We start from the raw sequence: 22,368 nt of genomic DNA on the forward strand, positions 1-22,368 counted from the left end.
CTTGGAAAATGGTAAGTGGAGAGTCAGTCAAGATTAACATTTCTCTGCTGTTTGAAATCTACATTTAGGGCATGATTGTGTAAATTACAATGTCAGGTGTATTTTTCTGAGATTACCTAGAGACATTCAATTTTGCATTTCATGGGCTTTTAATATCCTTTTGTGTCTCCATATAAGAAACATTTATCTGTGTCGAAAACCTTGAAATCATTTGTAGATATACTGTTTCTTTTATTGGCTATGTTAAGAATATTTACCTGTGGGAACTATAATAATTCCAAGCAATTTATTCTCTGGCCAAAAGTATCACATTTGCACATGATTTATTGACGGGTAACTTATGCAAGCTTAGGTAGCACTTCATCAATACGTGTTTTCCTTAGCTGCTCTGGGACAGCAACAGCGCATCCCTTTTTGGCCTGCTATTCTGTGGACTTAGGCTAAAAAGTTGAAAAGCGCAAGACAGCTATTCAATAATGAGACTCTTCCCAGACACACTGCGCCATGTTCGCGGGGAGGATGTTTTTCACTGTTTATCCACTAGCTGCCCCATTAAGTCCTTGGGGAGAAAATTCTTTCTGCTCTTAGCACCAGGATCAGTTACCCTCATTGGCAAGTGGGTTGTTTTTGACCTTATGATGGTAAGAGTCCCTCGCTGTATGAACTCACTGTATTTCTTCCTTCTATCGGTTGCCAGAATCTCAAAGCAAAAGCTGAGGACCGCCTGTGCACGTCACTAAGCCTCCCCGGCTCACCTGGTCTACAGTCGTAAGATGCAACAACAGTAATTACATTGCCAACAGGTGCTGAGCTAGGCCCTTTTTGCTAAGCCCTCAACATGTGTTAGATTTCATGTAATATTTACAGTAACCCTAAAATGTGGGATCTTTTATTTTGCCATCTTGACCAATGAGGAAACCAAAGCTGGCAGAGGCCCGCCAGCGCCCCCAAGGTCACTGAGCTAGTAACTGGCAGACACCCGACTCAGCTGAAGTCTTTCTGACTTCGAAGATCATGCCTCTAACTGCTCCTTTATCCTGCCTCCTGGCCCAGCTGACACATCTGCCCTTTTGACTCTTTGATTCCTTTTGCTAATGAAATAAAATTAACAGACCAAAATTCTTTGCATAAACACCAACACATCTTCTTCCAAAAGGCCCCGTCCAAGCCCCAGTGCCTGTGGCTGCAGTGCTGGGTGGCAGAGTTCACTGCCAGTTTTTCCCTGCATGACACGCTCTCTCTGAGTGGAGATCCCGGGCAACCCCGGGCTCACAGGCCACGCAGGTCACCCGAGCCCAGACGCTGTTGCCGTGTGTGCGGGGCTGGCCGCCGTGCTGACCGGATGGTTTGTGCACAGAGACTCCCGCCAAGGGGGTGCGAGACCGTGCGGCCCAAACGCCAGCCTATGCTCCACACTAGTGTTTCCAAGTTCCCAACAGATAGGAATCTTCCAGATTCCTGACTGAAACACTGGAATCCCAGAAATTCTCAGGAATTCCTGAAATCCTCAGTTATTTTATATTTTTTCCTAAATTTTACTTATGTTACTCTACAACTGATGATGATAATAGCAAATTGTTTCCATAATAAACAGCACAGCACTTTTTGTGGTAAAGATTATAAACATTTCCAAGGTTTTCTGTATTAAAAAAACTATATATATTTAAATTGCAATAACATGTAAAAATGATTTCCACCTGCTATTTGATAACAGAAGACACTAGAAGAGGGAACATTAACACAAAATAAATACTAACTAAAAGCCATTTTAAAAATTGAAAGATATTAAAATATTTATCATTTATAAGATATTCTCAAAATGTAATGTTAAAATATACAAATCATTGTTCTATCCAGCAGTCTTGACTTTTCTTTCATGACAAATATTCCAGATGTTAAAAATTTCCTTTCATTTTGCATTGACATTGGTCAGATTGTTAAGAGGTTTCCAAAAGCATAGCCAAGGTGGGCATTAGGTTTGCTTCGCATACACTCATTTCCCTTTTTAAGGATGCAGATACGTTATCTGCTTGCCCTGATTCTGATCTGGCCATTAAATCTATGTTGTTTTTGCTAATTCAGATTTTAGATCAGCTTCTGATTTCAGGACAGAGGGTTGCACAACCCACAGTCACATCTTCCTCTCTCTGCATTTCTTCCATTAAATTACTTGAAAAGAACAAATTGTAATATATAATACATATAACATAGTGACTATCCAAACACTGGAAAAATGCCAGGGCACCTCCAAATGACATCCCACTCAGAGCTAGCAGGCTCAGCAAGGCCACAGGGGATCACAGGTCAAAATCTTAAATTTAACAACTTACTTCGCTTCACAAGTTTGTTATCTCTTGGAACACCACTAACAGGGTTTGTGTAAAGCATACGATACATATAAGCTTATTACTCATTTTTGCAAGAATGACTCGCCATTAGCAGCAGATACACACTTAGAGCAGGCGGGAACAGCGAGCAAGTCTCCCTGACTAGGCTGTGACCACCGTTCTCTGCCCTGAGGTCTGCAAACGCCTGCCTTCAACTCTGACTCTGCTGCCGGAATTTTCTTCTCTCTTTTTTAAACTTTACTGAGGGATAACTGACACATATAATTGTTTATCTACATCGTACAGGGTGCTGGTGTGATACGCACATACACTGCGGAGTGATTACCAAGATAATTAACTGTTCTTACTTCCCGTGGTATCGGTAGATTCCTCTGAACCAATAATTTCTTCAGGATGATTACTAAATTTTACTTCTCAGATTTTAATTCTAATTTCCCAATTTCTTGATTAAGTTTTCTTAAGATTCAGGAAAATGTAAAATTTGTTTCTGAGAAATGCTGGGAATTGCAGCTGAGACCGTGTCCATCAGAGGAAGGGGCCATATTTTTCTTTTAGGAAAAACTTTTTCGACTTACTTGCACCTACAGGACTGTGTGCATGCAGAGGGCCTTTGCTGAATTCACAAAAATGTGCACATAGGCTGTTTTACCCGTCAGCTGGGAATGACCTCAAAGGCACAGGAAAAGCATCCTTTAGCAATTTAGGAGTCACATAAATATCTTTAAATAGGATGAGCCACTGGCAAACGCAGGAGGACAAGATGCTTTCACAAGTGCTTCCGGGATGTAGCTTCAGACACGGCCTGGACATCATCAGGGTCCACATCCAATAACAGAAGTCAGTATTCGTCCCAGTTTGGGTAAATCATTTTCCTTGCCCCACCCCACATTCAAAGACTTAAACACAATGTCTTATGGGCCAGTTTTTATGTAAAATGTTTTCACACGTGATCTTAAAGAGAGTCACAGAAATGGACCAATATTGCGTATTTTAAGCACCTACAATGTATCAGACACAACATCACATGTTTCAAATGTGTTTTCTTAGTCCTTAAAATAACCCCATAGTGGGTATTACTAATTTCACTCCATGGGTTGGGAAAATTAAGGCTCAAAATCATAACTTTTTAACAGTCACACTGCTAGTAAGTGACACAACCTAGAAATTAGTCTAGGTCCAACTTCAAAACTCCTTGCTCTTTCTACCACACCAGACTGCAAATCATAAAATGTTGACAAGTCACAACATCTGCTGGTGGTCATGGCCCACTGACTGCTCCCCAGTCAGGGGAGAGGGCTGGTACCAGGCAGCCTGGCTGCTCCATGAGGACAAACTTCATTATCCTCAGGGTGATAAGACCTTCTTGTGTGCACATTTAAATAGTAACAGAGATACTACCTTACTTGAAAGAAACATACAGTAAGCTTGGAAGCAGAATATACATTTTTTAGGAAAAAATTTAAAATAAACATTGCAAACAGTGCAAAAGATCTGTCTCTCACCTTCAAATATTTCACCAGCTTCTGAATTTGCCAGTATTCTGATGGCAAATCTGCATTTGCTTCCTTACGACGTTCAGATGGTTCTTCATCTTCCTCACTCTCTGAGGCGCTGTCACTAATAATGTCCTCAACCTTTTGAACACTCTTACTAAAAACAATAACAACAACATCATAAAATAAGTATATTTATGCTACAGCATGGACATGGTTATAAGGTTACTATTTCAACAACATGTCCATAAGCAATGTATAAGATACTAACATCTTCCGAGTTCTGGAAGCTCTCTGTTAAGACCTATATGAGGAAGGTGAATAAATGCATGTCTCTATAGCAGGTGCAGTTTAGTATTATTGTTATGGATGCAATAATAATAAAGAAAAGTAAGAAATGACAAGGGTATTAGGTAAATGACCTAAGATGTTTCTGTACAATAAGGCAGCTGCTTGTCAGTGGTTAAATAACTTAAATAACTTGTGATTATTTATATTTACATTTGTTCTATTTATTTACTTAAAAATGAATTTACAGTTAAAACTTCAGTTCTCTAATCGCACTGGCCACACTCCAAGTGCTCAATAATTGCACATGGCTAGTGGCCACCATGCTGGACAGCTCAGAAATCCACTATTTCTATTACTGCAGAAAGCTCAGTGGGACAGGCTGCCAGTGCCCGAAAGGAAGAGGCATTTGCTCCCATCACAAAGGGAGTTCCCTTTACTCCTCACTGCTCTAGAGGCTTCTAACCCAACATCAAGGTCACAGACACAGGCTAGCTCACTCAAGCCCTCCAGACAATGTCTAATTCATCCTTATTTCCTTTCTTTCTCTGCCTCCTCTCCTCTCTCCATCACCCCATTGTGCTCTCTTCCATAAGTCTTTTCTAGTCTTTTCCACCTGGAAGCATAGGAGGAGGGTGGCTAACTGTCAAGTTCCATTAACTTTTAAGGTCCTACCACTCTGTTAATTTCTCAGGTCTTGTAGCACAAAGAGCTCGAATTCTTGTACTTTCAAAAGCACAGGACGGTGCAGCTGTGCTCCCTGCGCCACAGCGGGGTGGAATCCTGAACGGAAGTGCCTGTTCCAATTTAACAAGCCCACATGAGCTGAGTTTCAGGTTTATGTATTCGCTTGTCCAAAAGATGTCACGAACACCTGAGCTGGTTACAGAGGAAAGTCGGGTAGATCAGATCTACTCAAGAAACGATGTAAACGCCTATGTTCGCAGCAGCAGCATTTACAGGAGCCAAGACATGGAAGCAACCTCCGTGTCCATCGACAACGGATAAAGAAGAGGTGGTAAAAACATCAAGCTGAGTGAAAATGAAAATACAGCTGGTACAGCCACTGTGGGAGACAGGGTGAAGGGTCCTCAGAAAGTCAGCGACGGAGCTGCCATGCGGTCCAGCATTCCGCCCCTGGATGTATATCTGAAGGACAGACTAAGGTGAAAAAGCCATTCAGTGGTGGAAAAATGGCCTTTTCATCAAACAGTGTTGGAGCAATTGGACATCACTAGGTTAAAAAAAAAAGGAAGAACCTTGACTTTGGCAAGGGTGTCACACTTTATAAAAAATTAACTCAGAATGGATGCCAGTCATTAATGTAAACTGTAGAACTATAAAAGCCCAGGTTTTTTTCCAAGTGTGCGTATTTTATAACGTGAAACTCCTGCCATTTCCTCCCACCACCGTCATAAAATAAAAGTGGCTGAACCTCCTCCCCCAGATACGTTGTTTTTGTTGTCAAACTGAAAATCGATAATGACAAATAACATGTATCACTTTAGAATGGCAGAGCCATCGGTCATCAGTACAGTGAGGCTCAGAAAGACGGCGGTTTTGCTATGACACGATTATTCAGAGGCAGGAGATCAGCTAAGAGCCCAGTTCTGCTCCCACTTACTTACCTGCTTTTTGCATTAAATATATTCATTTACGTAGGGTTAACTAATATCAGTAGACCGATGTATTTAAAGTAACTTCACATTAAAAGGATATCTTGTAAATCTACTTAAAGAAATCTACTACTCCCATTTTTACAGCATTCCTGCTAACTGTCAATATGGATTAAGATATAGGGCCCTAATAGGAACAAGTAAGAACACCATTAACTGGCATTCACTAGCCCGTGTCGTGTAGGGGGTGGCCTTTAACAACGGGTCAGGGTAACAGAAACACACCGAAACTGTGCTATTCCAGGCAAAATAGATGGTCTTGGCTTTTCAAGTCTTCCTCCATGTTTTCCTCCTTGGGTGTCTCTTACTGAGCTTCTTTTCCTAAAGAAATAGTAACTTTATTAATTACCTTATGCTGATGAATAGGAAATTAAAAATAGAAACGTGGACGAATATTCCATCCTTTTCATGTACCCAAATGATGTGCTTTCCTGACACAGAGACTGACTCTGAGCTCCGGCCTCCTCTGACACCTGAGACGTCCCTTTTGGTCCTTCAAGCACCGCTAGTCACTTTACATACTGAAGAATCGCTTTGCCCAGTGTTCCTTTGTACTAGGTCTCCACAGGCTGCCGTAACTGGGAAGGCCCTTCCTTCTGTGATTTCTGTCCTGGAGCAGAGTTGCCTGTTTCTCTACCTCACCGCCCCTCCCCCATCAACTTTGCAGCAGGGCCCCTGCCTGGTTTTCTGGGTCTTCCCAAGCTTAGCATACTCCTTGGCACATACTGGGTCTGCTTTAAATACCCAACTAGTAAATTATTAGTTGAAAAAGTAAGCACATGGGAAAAGCAGGCTTTTATAATTCCCCTCCCAGTTAACAGGCAGCCCATGTGTTTGTCATTTTCAGACTCTTTCCAGTCAGGCTCCGAAGGTCAAACACCCCAGAATCAATGAGAATCAGAGGAGCAAGCAGCTTCCTCCTTCCAGAAAACCCTTGCCTTCTGTCAGCTCTCTGAGTTTGCTTCCAAATTATCATCACCTGTGGTTCTAAGACTCCCTGCAGCTGAGGGTCCCCAGGTGACCAGCTGGGAACCAGGTCTTAACCCAAGAAGGGGACAACACAGAATACTGAAAACAGATTGCAACTTTTAAGCCTACTTGCTAAACTGTAAAAAGTGGTCTGGGCGTCTCTGCTTTGGCGTTGACACTGGTCCTTAATCTTTGCTTTGGCGCCGATTTGGAGGGGGCGGACTTGTACGTTTCAGACATTTCATCAAACCAGTGTCCGCCTTACTCAGGACCTTCCCTTTCTGTAGTGTTCACTTGGAGTTCTGTTACTGACAAGATGCTACCTCTATGAAATTTTCCCTCAGTAACTCCATGTAATTTAATCACATAACTTAAAAATGAGTTCTCCTAGCACTCCCTTAACCTGGTCCCTACCACAACATTTGCATTTCCCGAGTGACTCCTCCACGTGTCTCAGCATCTTTTCCAGGTATTACTTGCCCTGATCCACCATCTACGTGAGAGGGAACCATGCTCTCCCTTCACGGTGCTCTGCGCACACACCCTGTTGGATGCCGAATCTTTCTGCTTGGAACATGAAGAAAGGAGGAAGGAATCAACTTGCATTACGGATGGAGATGTAAGCATCTACTCTGTATTTTCCCCTGACGAAATAAAGGTATGTGAAAAGGTAGGCAAACGTGGTTAGCGAGGATGCCTCAGACAACCCAGCATGTAAATGTCTACATACCCTTTGGCATCAATAGTGCTCTTCCAGTTTAAGCTTGGCTCTAATCTCTTGGTCATCTGTTTCTTCCCCAGATTAATTCTGCTGCTCTCCAGTGCACTCCTACGGGAAGCGGTGCTAGCTTTACGCAAGGTGGCGTCCTCCCTCTTCCTAGGTGTCTCATCGGGCTGGTCCTTTTCCTTTTGCTGTCCTTCATTGACTCTAACCTTCTACAATTTAAACAGCAACAACAACAAAAAAAATGACCACCCTTTTACAATGATAACACTTCTGAATTGTCTTGTGCTATCTGAAAATTAACCCCAGGGATAGAAGCAGACAAAGAGGTCTCGAGATGCTCTAACTTGCATTGCTTAGCAACACAGATTGCATCCAGGCAACTTCAGGACCAACACCCCTGCTGGAGTTGGGCTGACAGTGATGGGGCGATCCTAAACTCACGTCTGCTGCAGCGCACCGCAGCAGGGCTGGACCGCCTCTCTCCTCACCACCACTGGAGAAGAATTACACTCAGACCCCACGGTGACGGGGACGCCTCTTAGTCACACTGCTGAGACCGAGGGTAAGGCGAACATCTTGCAGATGGCCAGAGATAAAAGCCACATCACAGTCAGAGGAAGAAACATAACAATTAAAAGAGACTTCTCATCAGAGACAATGCAGTCCAGAAAACAAGGGAGTCATATCTTTCAAGTGACAAAAAGAGAGGGGAAAAAAAAAAAAAAACTCTGTAGGAAAGCTGAGAGAATTCACTGCCAAAAGATTTGGGCTAGAAAAATGTTCCTGAAGCTCTTCAATCAGAAGGACAGAACATGGATCAAAACAATGTGGAAATGGTCAAAATAAATATAAAAGGCTCTGATGAGGAGTTAGCATGTCAAAGCAAAATGTATGACAATAATAGTGCAAAGGACAGAGAGAGGCATCTGAAGTGCACTGCTGTAAGGTTCTTAAACGATCTTGTGAAACTGCACAGTATTACTTAAAAGGCAGACGTGATCAGTTAGAGAGATATATTAAAAGCCCTGGGGCAGCAAGTAAGATACTTTAAAGAGGAGTGTAACTGATGGAATAATAGCATAAATAAAATGGAATCATTCTAAAAGTTCAATTAATTCAAAAGAGGGAAAAAAGAACAAAGAACAAATGGGACAAATAAAAACAACTAGCAAAATAGTAAATTTAATTCAACCCTATCAGTAGGTACACTACATGAAAATGATTTAAAAACTTTGAAAGAAATCGTTAGATTGGATGAAAAAGGAAAAGCCGACTATTCGTGGTCTAAAAGAAACTACTTTATCTATAAAGATATAAATACACTATAAGCAAAAGGCTAGAAAAAATATTCCATGCAACTAATATCAAAAAAGCAGGAAAGGCTACATTAAAATCAGACAAAATGGACTTCAAAACAAATAATAGTATCAGGGACAAAGAGAGAGACACACTATGACAGAGAGCCAATTAGCGCCCGATTCTAACTGCGCTTTCACCGAACAGAACTTCAAAATATGTAGGGCAAAAATAAAACTAACAGGAAAAATGGATAAATCCGCAATTAGGAGACTTCAGAACTCCCCTCTCAGTGATCAACAAAATGAGCAGAAACAAATTAATAAGAATATAAAAGACCTGAGGAAAACCATCAGCCAACTGGACATAACTGACATTTATAGAACACAGCACACAGCAGCAGCAGAGTACACATTCTTCTCAAATGCACAAGGCTAAGTCACCAAAAGGCACCACATTCTAAGCCATAAAACAAGCATCTACCAATTTAAAAGAACAAAAACCATACAGAATATCTTCTCTTAATGCAAGTGGAAGTGAACCAGAAATCAGTAAGAGGAAGATAGCTGGGAAGTCCTCAGATACATTGATTTGCATGAAAACATATTAAAGTCTATGGGGAACAGTTTATATACCGTTTATAAAGAAATCTATAGCATAAAACTTCATTTAAAGAAAAAAAGTCTCAAATCAATGCCAAGCTTCCAATTCAAGAAATTAAGTAAGATTAGATTAAACCCGAAGAAAGCAGAAGAAAGAAAATTAGATTAAAATCAGAAATAAAATAGAAAGCAAACAATAGAGGAAATCAATGAAACAAACAGCTGTTCTTTGAAAAGATCAATAAAATGGATCACTTCTTTCCAGACTAATCAAGAATAAAAAGAGAGGAGATATAAATGGCCAATATTAGGAATGAAAGAGGGGTTATCATTAAAGATCCTTCAGACATTAAAGGATAAGAGTGGAATGCTGCACTTGATGGCAATAAATTAGGTAAGTTAGATAAAACACACAAATTCACTGAAAGACACAAACCACCAAAGCACAACAAGAAATCTGAATAGTTCTACAATTATTAAAGAAATCAAATTCTCAGTATAAAACCTTTCAACAAAGAGACCTCCAGGTACAGATGGCTTCATTGATAAATTCTATGAAACATTTAACAAAGAAATAAGACCCAATCTACACGAGGAATTCCAGAGAGAAGAAAAGTAGTGAATACCTCTCAGTTCACTTTGAGGCCACATTACCTGGGTACCAAAACCAGACAAAGACATTAGAAGATAACTACTGACGCATGCCCTTCATGAATGTAGATGCAAAGATGCTCCGTAAAGTGTTCCCAAACTACATCCAGCAACGTCTAACACAGTAAGAAAGACATCATGACCAAGTGGGATTCATCCCAGGATTCAGTGTTGGTTCAATATTCAAAAATTAAATTAATGATCATATCAACAATCTGAAGAGGAAAAATCATTTTATCATCTCAAGATGCAGTAAAATCACCACCTCCACATAGCAATGGGCTCATCTCCAATGGCATAAGTGGAGGCCACGTGGGAAGCAGGTAATCAAGCCCCACCCCTTCCTTGCCAGGATAGTGTCAGCAGAGGCCCAATGGGGAGACCTAATTTCCACCCCTGCCCAGTGGTAATGAGGCAGATCCTACACCACGAGGTTCTCAGTGGAGACTAAGTGGGGAACTTGGGTTTTACCCACACCCTACAGTACCCCAGACCTCCACCAGTGAGGTATCAGAGAAAGCCTGCTAGAACAAAAGATTTTACATAAAATCCAAAGTTTCACAACATAATGCCAAAAATGTCCAAGACACAATAAAAAATCACTCATCGTACCAAGAACAAGGTACATCACAACCTGAATGAGAAAGGGCGATGAATAGATGTTTATACCAAGATAAAATAGATGGTGAAATAATCTCAGATAGATGTTAGAATAAGATTTTAAAGCATCCATCGTAAAAAAGCTTCAATGAGCAATTACGGAGACTTGAAACAAATGAAGAATCAGAAAGTCTCTGCAAATAAACAGATGATATAAAGAAGAACCAAATAAAAATTTTGCAACTGAAATTTACAAACCAAAATACCTCACTGGATAGTTCAGCAACAGGATGGAGAGGACACAGGAGAGAATCCATGAACTTGAAGACAGAACAATGGAAATTACCTAATGTGTTTGGGAGTTTCAGTTTTGTCAATGTTAGCCACTATACATATAAACAGATTAACAAAACAAATTTCTTTCTTATAGCACAGGGAACTATATTCAATATCTTGTAATAACCTTTAATGCAAAAGAATATGAAAACAAATATGTGTACATATATGCATGACTGAGACAATTGTGCTACACTCCAGAAACTGACACATTGTAACTGACTGTACTTCAATTTAAAAAAAAAATAGAAATTACCCAGTCTGAATAACAGAGAAAATATATTGAAAAAAAAATACAGAAAAACCCCCGAGTCTCAGGATCTGTGGGACCACAGCAAAAAAATCCAACATTCATGTCATCAGAGCACCAGAAGGAAAGGAGAAAGGAGGCCAGACTGAAAATGCATTCTAAGAATGTCTGAAATTTTCCCAAATTTGGAAAAAGACATAAATCTAAGATTTAAGAAGTTGAGCAAGCCCTAAGCCGAATAAACCCAAAGAAATCCATGCCAAGATACATAATAATCAAACTCCATGAAACTAAAGACAAGGAAAATTCTTAACAGCAGTGACAGAGAAACAGTATTTTACATATAAGACAAAAACAATTAATAATAACAGCAGATTTCTCATGAGCAACCATGGAGGCCAGAAAGACTGGGACATTTTTCAGATGCTAAAAGTAAGGAACTGTCAACCCAGAATACCATATCCAGTGGAAATATTCTTCAGGAGTAAAGGGGAATTCAGAATGTTCTCAGATAAAGGAAAACAGAGAATCTGTCACCAACAAACCTACCTAAAAGAACAGGAAGTTCTTAAACAGAAAGAATATGACAAAAGAAGGAAACTGGCAACATCAGAAAGGAAGAAAAATACAACAGAATGAATGAAAGTATGGGTAAATGGAAAAGACTCATTCTCCTCTTCAGTTTTCCAAATGACGTTTGACGGTTGAAGCATGAATTATAACGTAGTCTCATGTAACACGGGCCTCACGTGGTTATCAATGTGAAAGAAATAAACACAAACGAGGGGGACTTGAAGGGAGATATGGTTTCTATACTTCACTCAAGTGGTAGAGCGTCAGACCAGTAGATAATGACAAATTACATATAATACAATACTTAAAACCACCTAAAACTCTAGTACAAAGAGATACACTCAAAAACAGTCTGGATAAATCAAAATGGAATTCAAAAAAGATGTTCAAGTAATCCAAAGAAAACCAGGAAAAAAAAAAAAACAGCAAAGTGAAAAGCAGAAGGAAGAAACAGAAGCCAAAACTAAACTGGCAGATGTTAAGTCCTAAGGTATCACTAATTAAATGTAAATGATCTAAACACAACAATGGATACCTCAACAGATAAAGTTTCAGAAAGTGGAGTTTAAAATGACTCAACTATATGCTGTCAACAAGAAACTCATTTCAAATATAATGATACAGGTAGCTTAACGTAAAAGGAGGGGAAAAGGTATACCGTGCAAACGTTAGTTGAAAGAAAGCAGAAAAAAGAAAAAGAAGGAAGAAGAAGAAAGCAGGAGTTACTACATTAATAGCAGAGTAAGTAGACTTCAGGAAAAAAAATTACCAGGCACAGAGAGGGACATTATATAATGATGAATCGGCCAGTCAAGAAGACATAATCCTAAATGTGTATGCCGAGGTGCAGATACAAACCCAGAACTAAGAGAAGAAACAGACAAACCTACAATTATAGTTGGGGGATTTTCCTCCCCCTCTCAGCACTGATAGAAAATCAGCAAGGATATGAAGAACTCAGCCACAGCAAAAACCAAATTTATAAGATTTAAGTCATCCCCAGTGTGTCCTCTGACTACAGTGGAATCAAACTAACGATGAATAACATAATGGGAAAATCTCCCAATGCCTGAACACTAAACAACAAGCTTCTAAATAATCATGGATCAAAGAGGAAGTCTCAAGGAAAAAAAGTTTTTATTGAGGTATAGTTGGTTTAAGGGAATTTTTTTAAATACACAATACTGTATCAAAATGTGTGGTAGGCAGCAGTGCTGTGGGGGAAATTTATAGCACTAAACACTTACATTAGCAATGAAGAAAACTCTCAAATCAACAGTCTAAGCTGCCACTTTAAGAAACTAGAAAAAGAAGAAATATAAACCCCGAACAGGCAGAAGGATGTAGAAACAGATGCACCTCTGAAGCGTCGACCACCATGGCGAGAAGTGCGGGTGCCTGACGTCTCTCCCGGCCCTGCTCCCGCGGAGGTGCTCACTTGCTTCTGAATGTCTTTGTCCAAAAGACAAGCAGCTTCTCTATAGCTGAACGCAGACTTAAGAGAATTCCATCAACTACTGTGAGTATTTCTAAGGTATGACCCTTTGTTTTGTATCTTCCAAGTAAAATATTATTCATTCACACCTGAAATCAGTGAAGTTCCTTTCAATGCAAATATGACTAGGTTAAATTAAATGTATGATTTTTAAAAAAAAACCTAGAGAAATAAGAGTAAATGAAATGCTAGCTAAAGAGAAGAAAAGAAATAATAAATACTAAAGTGAGGTAGAAAAAAAGAAAAATAGAGAAAAATCAATGAAACCAAAAGCTAGTTCTTTGAGAGAATTGAGAAAACTGACAGACTTCTATCCAGATGGATCAAGAAAAAAATCAAACACAGTGAGTGACTTGTATCAGAATGAGAGATGTAACATACATCCACAGATTCTACAGTTACTAAAAGTTTTCTCAAGAATACTATTAACAAGTTTGTACCAGTCAATTCAGCAACTTACGTGAAAGGGATACATTACTTTAAAGGCCACCTGCCAAGCTCCTCACGAAGACAGACAACCTGCATGACCCTGTCACTAGTACGGACATTGAATTTGTGGTTAAAACCTTTCCCACAAAGAACACTCTAGCCCCAGATGGCTTCACTGGTAAATTCTACCAAACATTTAAGACAGAAAGAATACCAATTCTACACAAACTCTTCCAGAAAATTGAAGGGGAGATAAAACTTTCCAACTCATTCTATAACTATTACTCTGACACCCAAACTAGACAAAGATATTGAAGAAAAGGAAACTACATTATTTATGGTCTTACACAAATGCAAAACTTCTTAATAAAATATTAGCAAATTAAATTTTTAAATATATAAAAAGGATAAGACATCCTGAAATAGTGAAGTTTGTCCCAGAAATGTAAGGTAGGTTTATCACTTGAAAATCAGTAGAACTCACCATGTTAAACTTAAGGGGAAAAACCTGATTAATTAATAGGAACAGAAATATCATTTGATAAAATCCAACATCTATTCCTAATAAAAGTTCTCAACAACTTGGAATAGAGGGGAACTTCCTCAGCCTTATAAATTTCACCTGTGAAAACTCTATAGCTAATGTACTTAATAATGAGAAACTGAAAGCTTCCCATTTACCACCAGGAACAAGAAACCATGTCTATCCAATTCTGTACTGGAGGTTCCAGCTGGTGCATTAAGGAAAGAAAAAGAAATAAAATGACTGAAATTGGAAAGGAAGAAGTAAAATGATCTTTATTCACAGACAGTATGATCATCTATATATTAAAAAAAAAAACCTGGAATCTATAAACCAGACAGAACTAATACTGACTTTGGCAGCAATCCAGGATATTAAATCAATATACAGAAACTCAAGTGTATTTTTACATAGTAGCAACAAATAATCTGAAATTGAAACTTTAAAACTACTATTAACAATAGCCCCCAAATAGGAAATGTTTACAGATGAGTTTCACAAGAGATGTTTAAGACCTGTGCACTGAAAGTTACAAACCACTGCTGAGAGAAATTAAATAAGATGGTGAGACATACTAATATATACTAAATAAGTGGGGAGACAAACTGTGCTCCTTGGGTTACAAACCCCAATATTGGTAAGCTGTCACTTCTCCCTAAATGGACCTATAGATTCGACACAGTATCAATCATAATTCCTTCAGGCTTTTTATGAAGAAGTTGACAAGCTTACTATAAAACTCCAATGAACATACAAAAGGTGCAGAATAGCCAGCAACTCTGAAGAACCACAACAACATTGGAGGATTTACACTACCTGACTTTAAGATTTATTATAAAGCTACAGTAATCAAGACAGTGTGGTCCTGGGATTAAAAATAGACAAAAGGATTAATGGAACAGAAATGCACCCATATGAATGGACAACTCATTTTTGACAAATGTATAGAGGCAATTCAGCAAAGAAAGGACAATGTTTTCAACAAATGGTGCTGGAACAAGATATCTACATGCAAAAGAAAAAAAATTAACTTTGATCAATACCTCATATCATATACCAAAAATAAATTAAAATAGATCATAGGCCTAAGTATAAAACCTAACATTTAATAACTTCTAGAAGAAAACATCAGAGAAAATCTTTGTGACGCTGGATTTGGTAAAGCTGCTTTAGACACAACACTATAAAAAATTAACAAGTTGGACTTCAACAAAATTAAGGACGTTTGCTCTTTGAAAGACTTCGGAGAATGAAATGTAAGCCACAAACTGGGAGAAAATATTTGCAAATTTGTATCTTAAAGAATATATAAGCCTATAAGTACGTATGTATTATGTATGTATACATCACAACTCAGTAAGAAACCAAACAACCCTATAAAAATGGGCAAAAGAGCTGAATATGCATTTTACCACTTACGATATGTGAATGGCAAATAAGCACATGAAAGGATGCATTCAAGAAATAAAAATTAAAACTCAGTAAGATGCCAGTAGACACCCATCAGAATGTCCAAAGGACTGACAATACCAATTACTGCTGAGTTTGCGGAACACCGTAACTCTCACACACTGCAGGGGTGAATGCAGAATATTACAACTTCTTTGGAAAGCGGTTTACCAGTTGCTTAAAAAGTTAAACCTGTAAGAAGCTGTGACCTTGCTGTTTCACTCCTAGGTGTTACCCAAGAGAAATGAAAGCATGTGGTCTGTAAAAAGAAGCATCCAAGAACAAAATGTTAAAAATACAAGAGCTTAAAATTTTAAAGATTTGTACAGTGTTTAGAAGACAAAGTATAGGAAGTGGAGGGGGGTGAGAGAAAAGAAAATCAGATGATCAATTTCAGAGGCCCCCAAATCCAAAAAATGTTTCAAAGAGAGAACAGAAAGGAAAAAATGATTAAAGATGTAATCCAAAAATATTTTTCCAGTCCTGAAGGACATGTCATCATTAATGAAAAACAAACAAAATCCAGCACCAACCATATCATCATGAAAATTATAGAACATCCGGAGAAGAGAAAACCCTAAAGGCTCATTAGATGGGAAAAGCCAAAACAGAAAGGTCACACAGGAAAAATGCCTTTAAAATTCTAAGTAAAAATTATTTTCAAGCTATCATTATAGAAACAATAACTGAGAGAGAAGAATAAAGATATTTTCAAACATGCTAACCCTCAATTTTTTTCCCTCCTATGGGCCTCTTTAATTCAGGAAGCTCTACCAAAATGATGGGGTGCACTAAGAAAAAGAAAAGTAATCAGAAGGGAATTTCCTCAAGATGCTAAAGGCCATATATGAAAGGCCCACAGCTAACATCGTATTCAACAGCGAGAGCCTGAAAGCATTCCCCTAAGATCAGGAGTGAGACGAGGAATCTACTTCTGCCGCTTCTACTTAACATAGTCCTGAAAGTTCTAGCTGTGGAATATGGCAAGAAAAAGAAACTAAAAACATCTAAATTGGAAAGGAAGAAGTAAAAGTACCTCTGTGCACAGATGACATGATCTGACATGTAGGAAACCCTAAAGATGAGAAAAAAAACTGAGTTAAATGAATTCAGTGAATTTGCAGGATTCAATTTTGAATTTCACATTCAAGAATAGATCTGATTTTAACACTCAAAAATCAGTTGTATTTCTATAGGCTAAGAGTGGACAAGCAAAAAGGAAATTAATAAAACAACTCCATTTATAATAGCAACAAAAAATAAAATATTTAGGAATAAATTTAACCAAGGACGCAAAAGACTGGTACGCTGAAAACCATGAAACACTGCTGAAAGACATTAGACACAAACAAATGGGAAGACATGCCATGTCCATGGATTACAAGACTTATTATTTAGATGGCAGTGCTATACAAAGCAATCTACAGATTCAGTACAATCCTTGTCAAAACCCTAACGGTGTGTTTTACAGAAATGGTAAAACCAAGCCCAAAATTCTTATAGAAAGTCAAGGGACCCCAAATAGCCAAAACAGTCTTGAAAAAACAGGAACAAAGTTCAAGGACTCACACTTCCTGACTGCTAAACTACTACAAATCTATAGTAATCAAAACAGTATGGCACTGGGATATGGACAGACATACAGACTGATGGAACAGAACTGAGAGCCCCAAAATAAACCCTTATATCTATGGTCAGTTGATTTCTAAGAAGCATGACAAATCATTCAGTGAGGAAAAAACAATCTCGTCAACAAATGGTGCTGAGAAAACTGAACATCCACGTGCAAAGGAATGAAATTGGACCCTTACACTAAATTCTAACTCAAGAGGATCATAGACCTACATTTGACACCTAAAGCTAGAAAATTCTTAGTAGAAAACTTAAGGGCAAGTTTTCATGACCTTGGATTCGGCAATGGTTCCTTAAATATGATACCCAAAGCACAGGCAACAAAGAAAAAATACACTAATTAGGCTTTATCAAAACTTAAAATGTTTGTACACCAAAGGACATGCTCAAGATGAGTAAAAAGATAACCCATAGAATAGGAGAAAATATTTGCAAATCTGTCTAATAAAGGATTAGCATCCACAATGTATAAAGAATGTCATCCAACTCAACAACAAAGAGACGATTCAGTTTTTAAAATGGACAAGGCACTTGAATAGACATTTCTACAAAGAAGACATACAAATGGCCAATAAGTGCATGAAAATATGTTCAGGATGACTAATCACTAGGGAAATGCAAGTCAAAACCACAATGGGATGCCATGTTTATGCTTACTACAAAGTCTGTAACCACACACACACACACACACACACACACAGAAAATAGCACATGTTGATGAAGATGTGAAAAAACTGGAATCCTCATCCTCTGCTGGTGGAAATGTTAAATGGTTCAGCTGCTATGGAAATGGTTTGGCAGTTTCTCCAAGAATTAAACATAGAATTACCATATGACCCAAAAATTCCACTTCTAGGTAAATACCCAAAAGAATTGAGAACAGGGACTCAGCCTGACACTTATACACCAATAGTCATTAGTATTTTTTAGAATAACCAAGAGGTAGAAAAACCCAAGGGTCCATCAGTAGGTGAACAGATAAACACAATGTAGTACAGACATAGATGGACTATTATTCAGCCATAAAAAGGAATGAAGTTCTGGTAAGTGCACACCACGGACGAACCTTGAAAGCATTATGCTAAGTGAAATAACCCAAACACAAAAGGACAAATATCATATGGTTCCACTTACATGAAATACCTAGAATGGGCAAATTTATAAAGATAGAAAGTGGACTGGAGTTTACCTGGAGCTGGGGGGAGGAGGAATGAAGAGTTCTTGCTTAATGGGTACAGAGTTTTAGTTTCGGATGATGAAAAAGATGTGGAAATAGGAGTAATGGTTGCACAACATTGTGAATGTAATTCATGCCACTGAATGATACACTTAAAATGGTTAAAGTGGCAAATTTTATATTTTATGTATATATATATTTTGTGACAATGACAACAACGATGAAAAACTGGAGTCCAGGAAACAGGTGCTCAAACACGAGGGAACAAAAAGAACTCACACGATGATGACAAACAGAAGTGCCAGGACAAGGGCAACGGCAGCCTAGCAAGAAAGCAGACCTGACACGTTACTGCTTCCAGGATCTGGGGAGCTGCCGTCGGCTTGCTGGTTGGCCTCGAGCACCCGCGCGTCACATTCGTGTTGCCTGCGTATCATTTCTCACCCACATCAGCTTCAACCAAAATTTTATTTCATAAAATATTATACTGACTGATTTCAAAACCATGGGAGACACAAAAGCACAGCTCGTGCGCACATGCAGTGGGCACACATGTTAAGACAATCCAACTAGGTAGTAATCACAGGATGCCCAAGAAAGGATAAAAGTAACCCAAACATCTAGCTTTCATAACAGAACTGAGTCCTTTGTTCTCAGTATAATTAATTCAAATGGGAAGATGAAGAAATCCTGGCTAGAAAGCACTTTGAAACATTATACCTTTCACCCAAAGAAAATCAGAAACATTCTTAAATTACTACATTTACAATATTTCGTATTTTATATTATATTGTGGAGACACTGTAATACTTGAAGGCACTGTCCGAAACTAGACAATTATTCTCTGATTATTTTTATACTATAGAAAAATGTATTCAAGAAATATAATGCTATGAAAGTTCAAAAGAAACAGTAAAACTTACTTGTTTAGACATATTTTCTGAAAATATTGCTGATTTTTCTCTTAAAAGTGTGACAAGGTCTTTATAAATTTCACCTGTTCTCTCATAGTTAACTTCCTCCTCATCATCCTGTTTTGCCCTTTGGGAGAAAAAGTTTGGTGCTGTAATTAATGGAAGAGCAATAGAAGAAGCTGATCACTACATCACAACCCACACACACGTATTGTTTTCTTCTCTAAAGGACCCACAGGTCGTCTTCATACATGAAGTGGACAGGCAGGCCCTTCCCTCTCAATACTACTGCTCACCCAGCGAGCCTTTACCGAGCGCCGCCCGGGTGCACGAGGGGCTCGCTGCCACTCCGCCAAGAAGCGAAAGCCCCTCCCTCCTCCCTGCTCCGGTGGGACACTGCAGTGTGACTCCAGGAGCCTTCGACGAAGTCATCAGAGGCCTCAGGGTTAGAACATGACCTGTGTTTCTGTTCTTGTTCTGCGTGTAGCACGATTGCCAGACTCATTTCCTAGGATCAGGACCTCCGGGTAACCACCTGTCTCTCCACCCCCCGCCTCTGTCTCTCTCCTTGTCTCTTCCCCTTCCTCGTGTCACCTTGCTTTCCTGCCCCTGTGGCTCTCCCTTCATCGTGTGTGTGTGTGTGTGCGCACGCGTGTGTGCGCACACGTGTTTCAAGCTGCCGTGTGTTACATACATAACTATGTAAAAACATATATATACATGTAACTGTAGTGTGTTATACATTTTCTTGTAATTGTGGAATAGCTTTATGTTCCTTGTCCTTCATTTTTTTTTAAACTGAGAGGAACACTTGGATGTTTCCATATCAAATCAAGTTGTAGGCGCGTCAGCAGCCTTCTGCAGAAGCAGACTCCTTGCCCTACTCTGGAAGGCCAAAGAAAATCAGTCGTTTTTTAAAAATTTTCTTATTTTCTTTCTTTTTTCTTAACAGTATAATTCAATTTTTATAAAATTACAAAAAAGCAAAAATAATGTCTAACACACGAACACATACACACACGTGTGTACACACACATATACATACACACACGTATGGGAGTGCAGTTGAGGGAAACAGAAAGGAATTCACAAGTAGGTTCAGAGATACTGGCAATGTTTTCGCTCCTAAGTTTGATCTCTTACTTTGCAATTGGAGATTTCACTTTTCTAAAGTGTCAAAACAGGCGGAAAGCAAAATCATATTAGGCTGTCCGCCTCCTCTGTGCAGAAGCAAGCCCAGGGTCAGGCTGAAGAGACAAGCACCAAAAGCCGCATCAGAAGAAACACCGCCACGCAGTCAGGACACTCGGTAACAACCCAGGCCAAGGCATGACAATGCTCCAAACAGTCCCCGGGGGTTGCAGGGTCCCCATTAAGGACTTGGGTCCTCCCTGCAAAATTTTGCCTGTGAGACCCACATGTGCACTGAAGACAACCAGGGGCAGGGCTGTGCAGAGGAGAAAGCTGAGCTCCTTCCAGCTAAGTTCAGTGAACAGGTGTGAGCCTGAAAGTCATGTTTTTCAGTCCAGATTATTCAGAAGGCTGTGTGCTGTCTCTCAGCTCGCAGCCCGCCCACCACGCCCAGCTTTGGGATGCTCGGGCTGGGAATCTGTCACACTGCCTTTCTCCTGGGCCAGTGCAGGTGTTTCGGCCCGGGGGTCAGTGAGAAGACCGGGGGGCCAGGAGAGGAAGACGGGACATGCTCTCAACGGTGTGTCCACCGTTCCTGTTGGAGCCACCCCAGCAATGGCCCCTCACCCCCCCAGTAGCAGCTAATCCCAGTAGCAACAGTTATTTCTAATTTCCAGGCACTTTTCACACAGTTCCAGAACCAGGCTCAGCATGACCCCTCAGAAATACAGTAGCAGCCTACCGGCACCCCATCCACTGAGGTCTGGGCCTCTGCCCTCTGCCAAACCCGCCTCCGAAAGCCTGAGGTGCCCGCACTGACTGGGTAGTACCCACTCCTCAGAGGTCTGGGGCCCGGATGCATGGAGACCCCCTGAGTTCCGAGGGGACCAGCGCAGCCTGGAGGTGACCATTCCTCAGATGGGTGGGCGCCAGTCCTGTCCCATCGGGGCCTCTCCTCTGAGCCCTGAGGGGCCACCCCCAGTGCAAGCAGGGTCCACTCTTGAGAGGTTTAAGTCCCAGCTCCACCAGGTCCCTTCCCCGAGATGCCGAGGCACCAGCACAGCCTGGCAGGCCCCTCCCCAGGCATCTGGGTCCCAGCTTCACGGGCCACTTCCTCCAGGCCTCCACATTTTGGTAGCCCCTCCTCCTCTTCCAAGTGTCCCCTCAACCCTTAGGGCAGAAGCAGCAGTTACTCTTCTGTAACGACCTTCGTGCTCCTTTTTGGACTTTTCTTTCTTCTAATACCTGTGTAATTAACCAGTGAACTGACTACGTTAAAGAGCTTTTCACTTTAGGCAGTGGAACGGGCCCCTTCCAAGGCCATTCCTGGAACACCGACGTCAGGACCTGCAAGGGGGAACCCTGGGCTAATTCTGAGACAATTTTGGATTTGCCCAGCAAACCACAGCAAAGGAGATCTGCTTGAACCCCGCAGAACAGCATTTCATTTTCTGTTTTCGGGCTTCAGTCCTGGATACATGCCTGCATTTACAGAGACCAAGCTCAGGGCCAAAGCCAATGCTGTTTATAGAAAATCACTTACACCATTTAAAAACACTCCTTCTTTGCTACAAGTCACGCACAAAATTTCAGCATCGTGTGGTTTCACCAGCACATAACAAATTTCCCCTCGAAGTTGTCTCCAAGGTGGGGCTCGGCATCCATTTGAAAATTCATAATCTGAAACCAATTATCAATCAATTAAAAGGAGCTAGCTCCTTAACCTCAAGTTGTAAAATACATTGGCTTCCAAAAAATAGTTTTCCAAAACTTTAAGTTTTCATTTTCATAAATATTTAACGTAGCTAT

At 40.0% G+C, this 22,368-nt stretch overlaps 1 protein-coding gene across 3 annotated transcripts in view; it reads right to left on the reverse strand.

The window, feature by feature from the left end:
- The window catches only part of ARMC4 (armadillo repeat containing 4), a 141,271-nt gene extending 119,038 nt beyond the window's left edge, over positions 1–22,233 (reverse strand). For all 3 annotated transcript variants that reach the window (XM_032473528.1, XM_032473529.1, XM_032473530.1), the window contains exons 1-5: positions 22,103–22,233; positions 19,438–19,555; positions 7,505–7,710; positions 6,031–6,126; positions 3,851–3,998 (exon numbers count right to left, since the gene is read on the reverse strand). In XM_032473528.1, coding sequence (XP_032329419.1) covers positions 3,851–3,998; positions 6,031–6,126; positions 7,505–7,710; positions 19,438–19,555; positions 22,103–22,107 — 573 coding nt within the window. In that variant the 5' untranslated portion in view covers positions 22,108–22,233. The remainder of the gene's footprint in view (positions 1–3,850; positions 3,999–6,030; positions 6,127–7,504; positions 7,711–19,437; positions 19,556–22,102) is intronic.
- Between the last annotated feature and the right edge of the window lie 135 nt (positions 22,234–22,368).

This window comes from Camelus ferus, chromosome 35 (assembly GCF_009834535.1).
Source record: "Camelus ferus isolate YT-003-E chromosome 35, BCGSAC_Cfer_1.0, whole genome shotgun sequence".
NCBI classification, from domain to species: Eukaryota; Metazoa; Chordata; class Mammalia; order Artiodactyla; family Camelidae; genus Camelus; species Camelus ferus.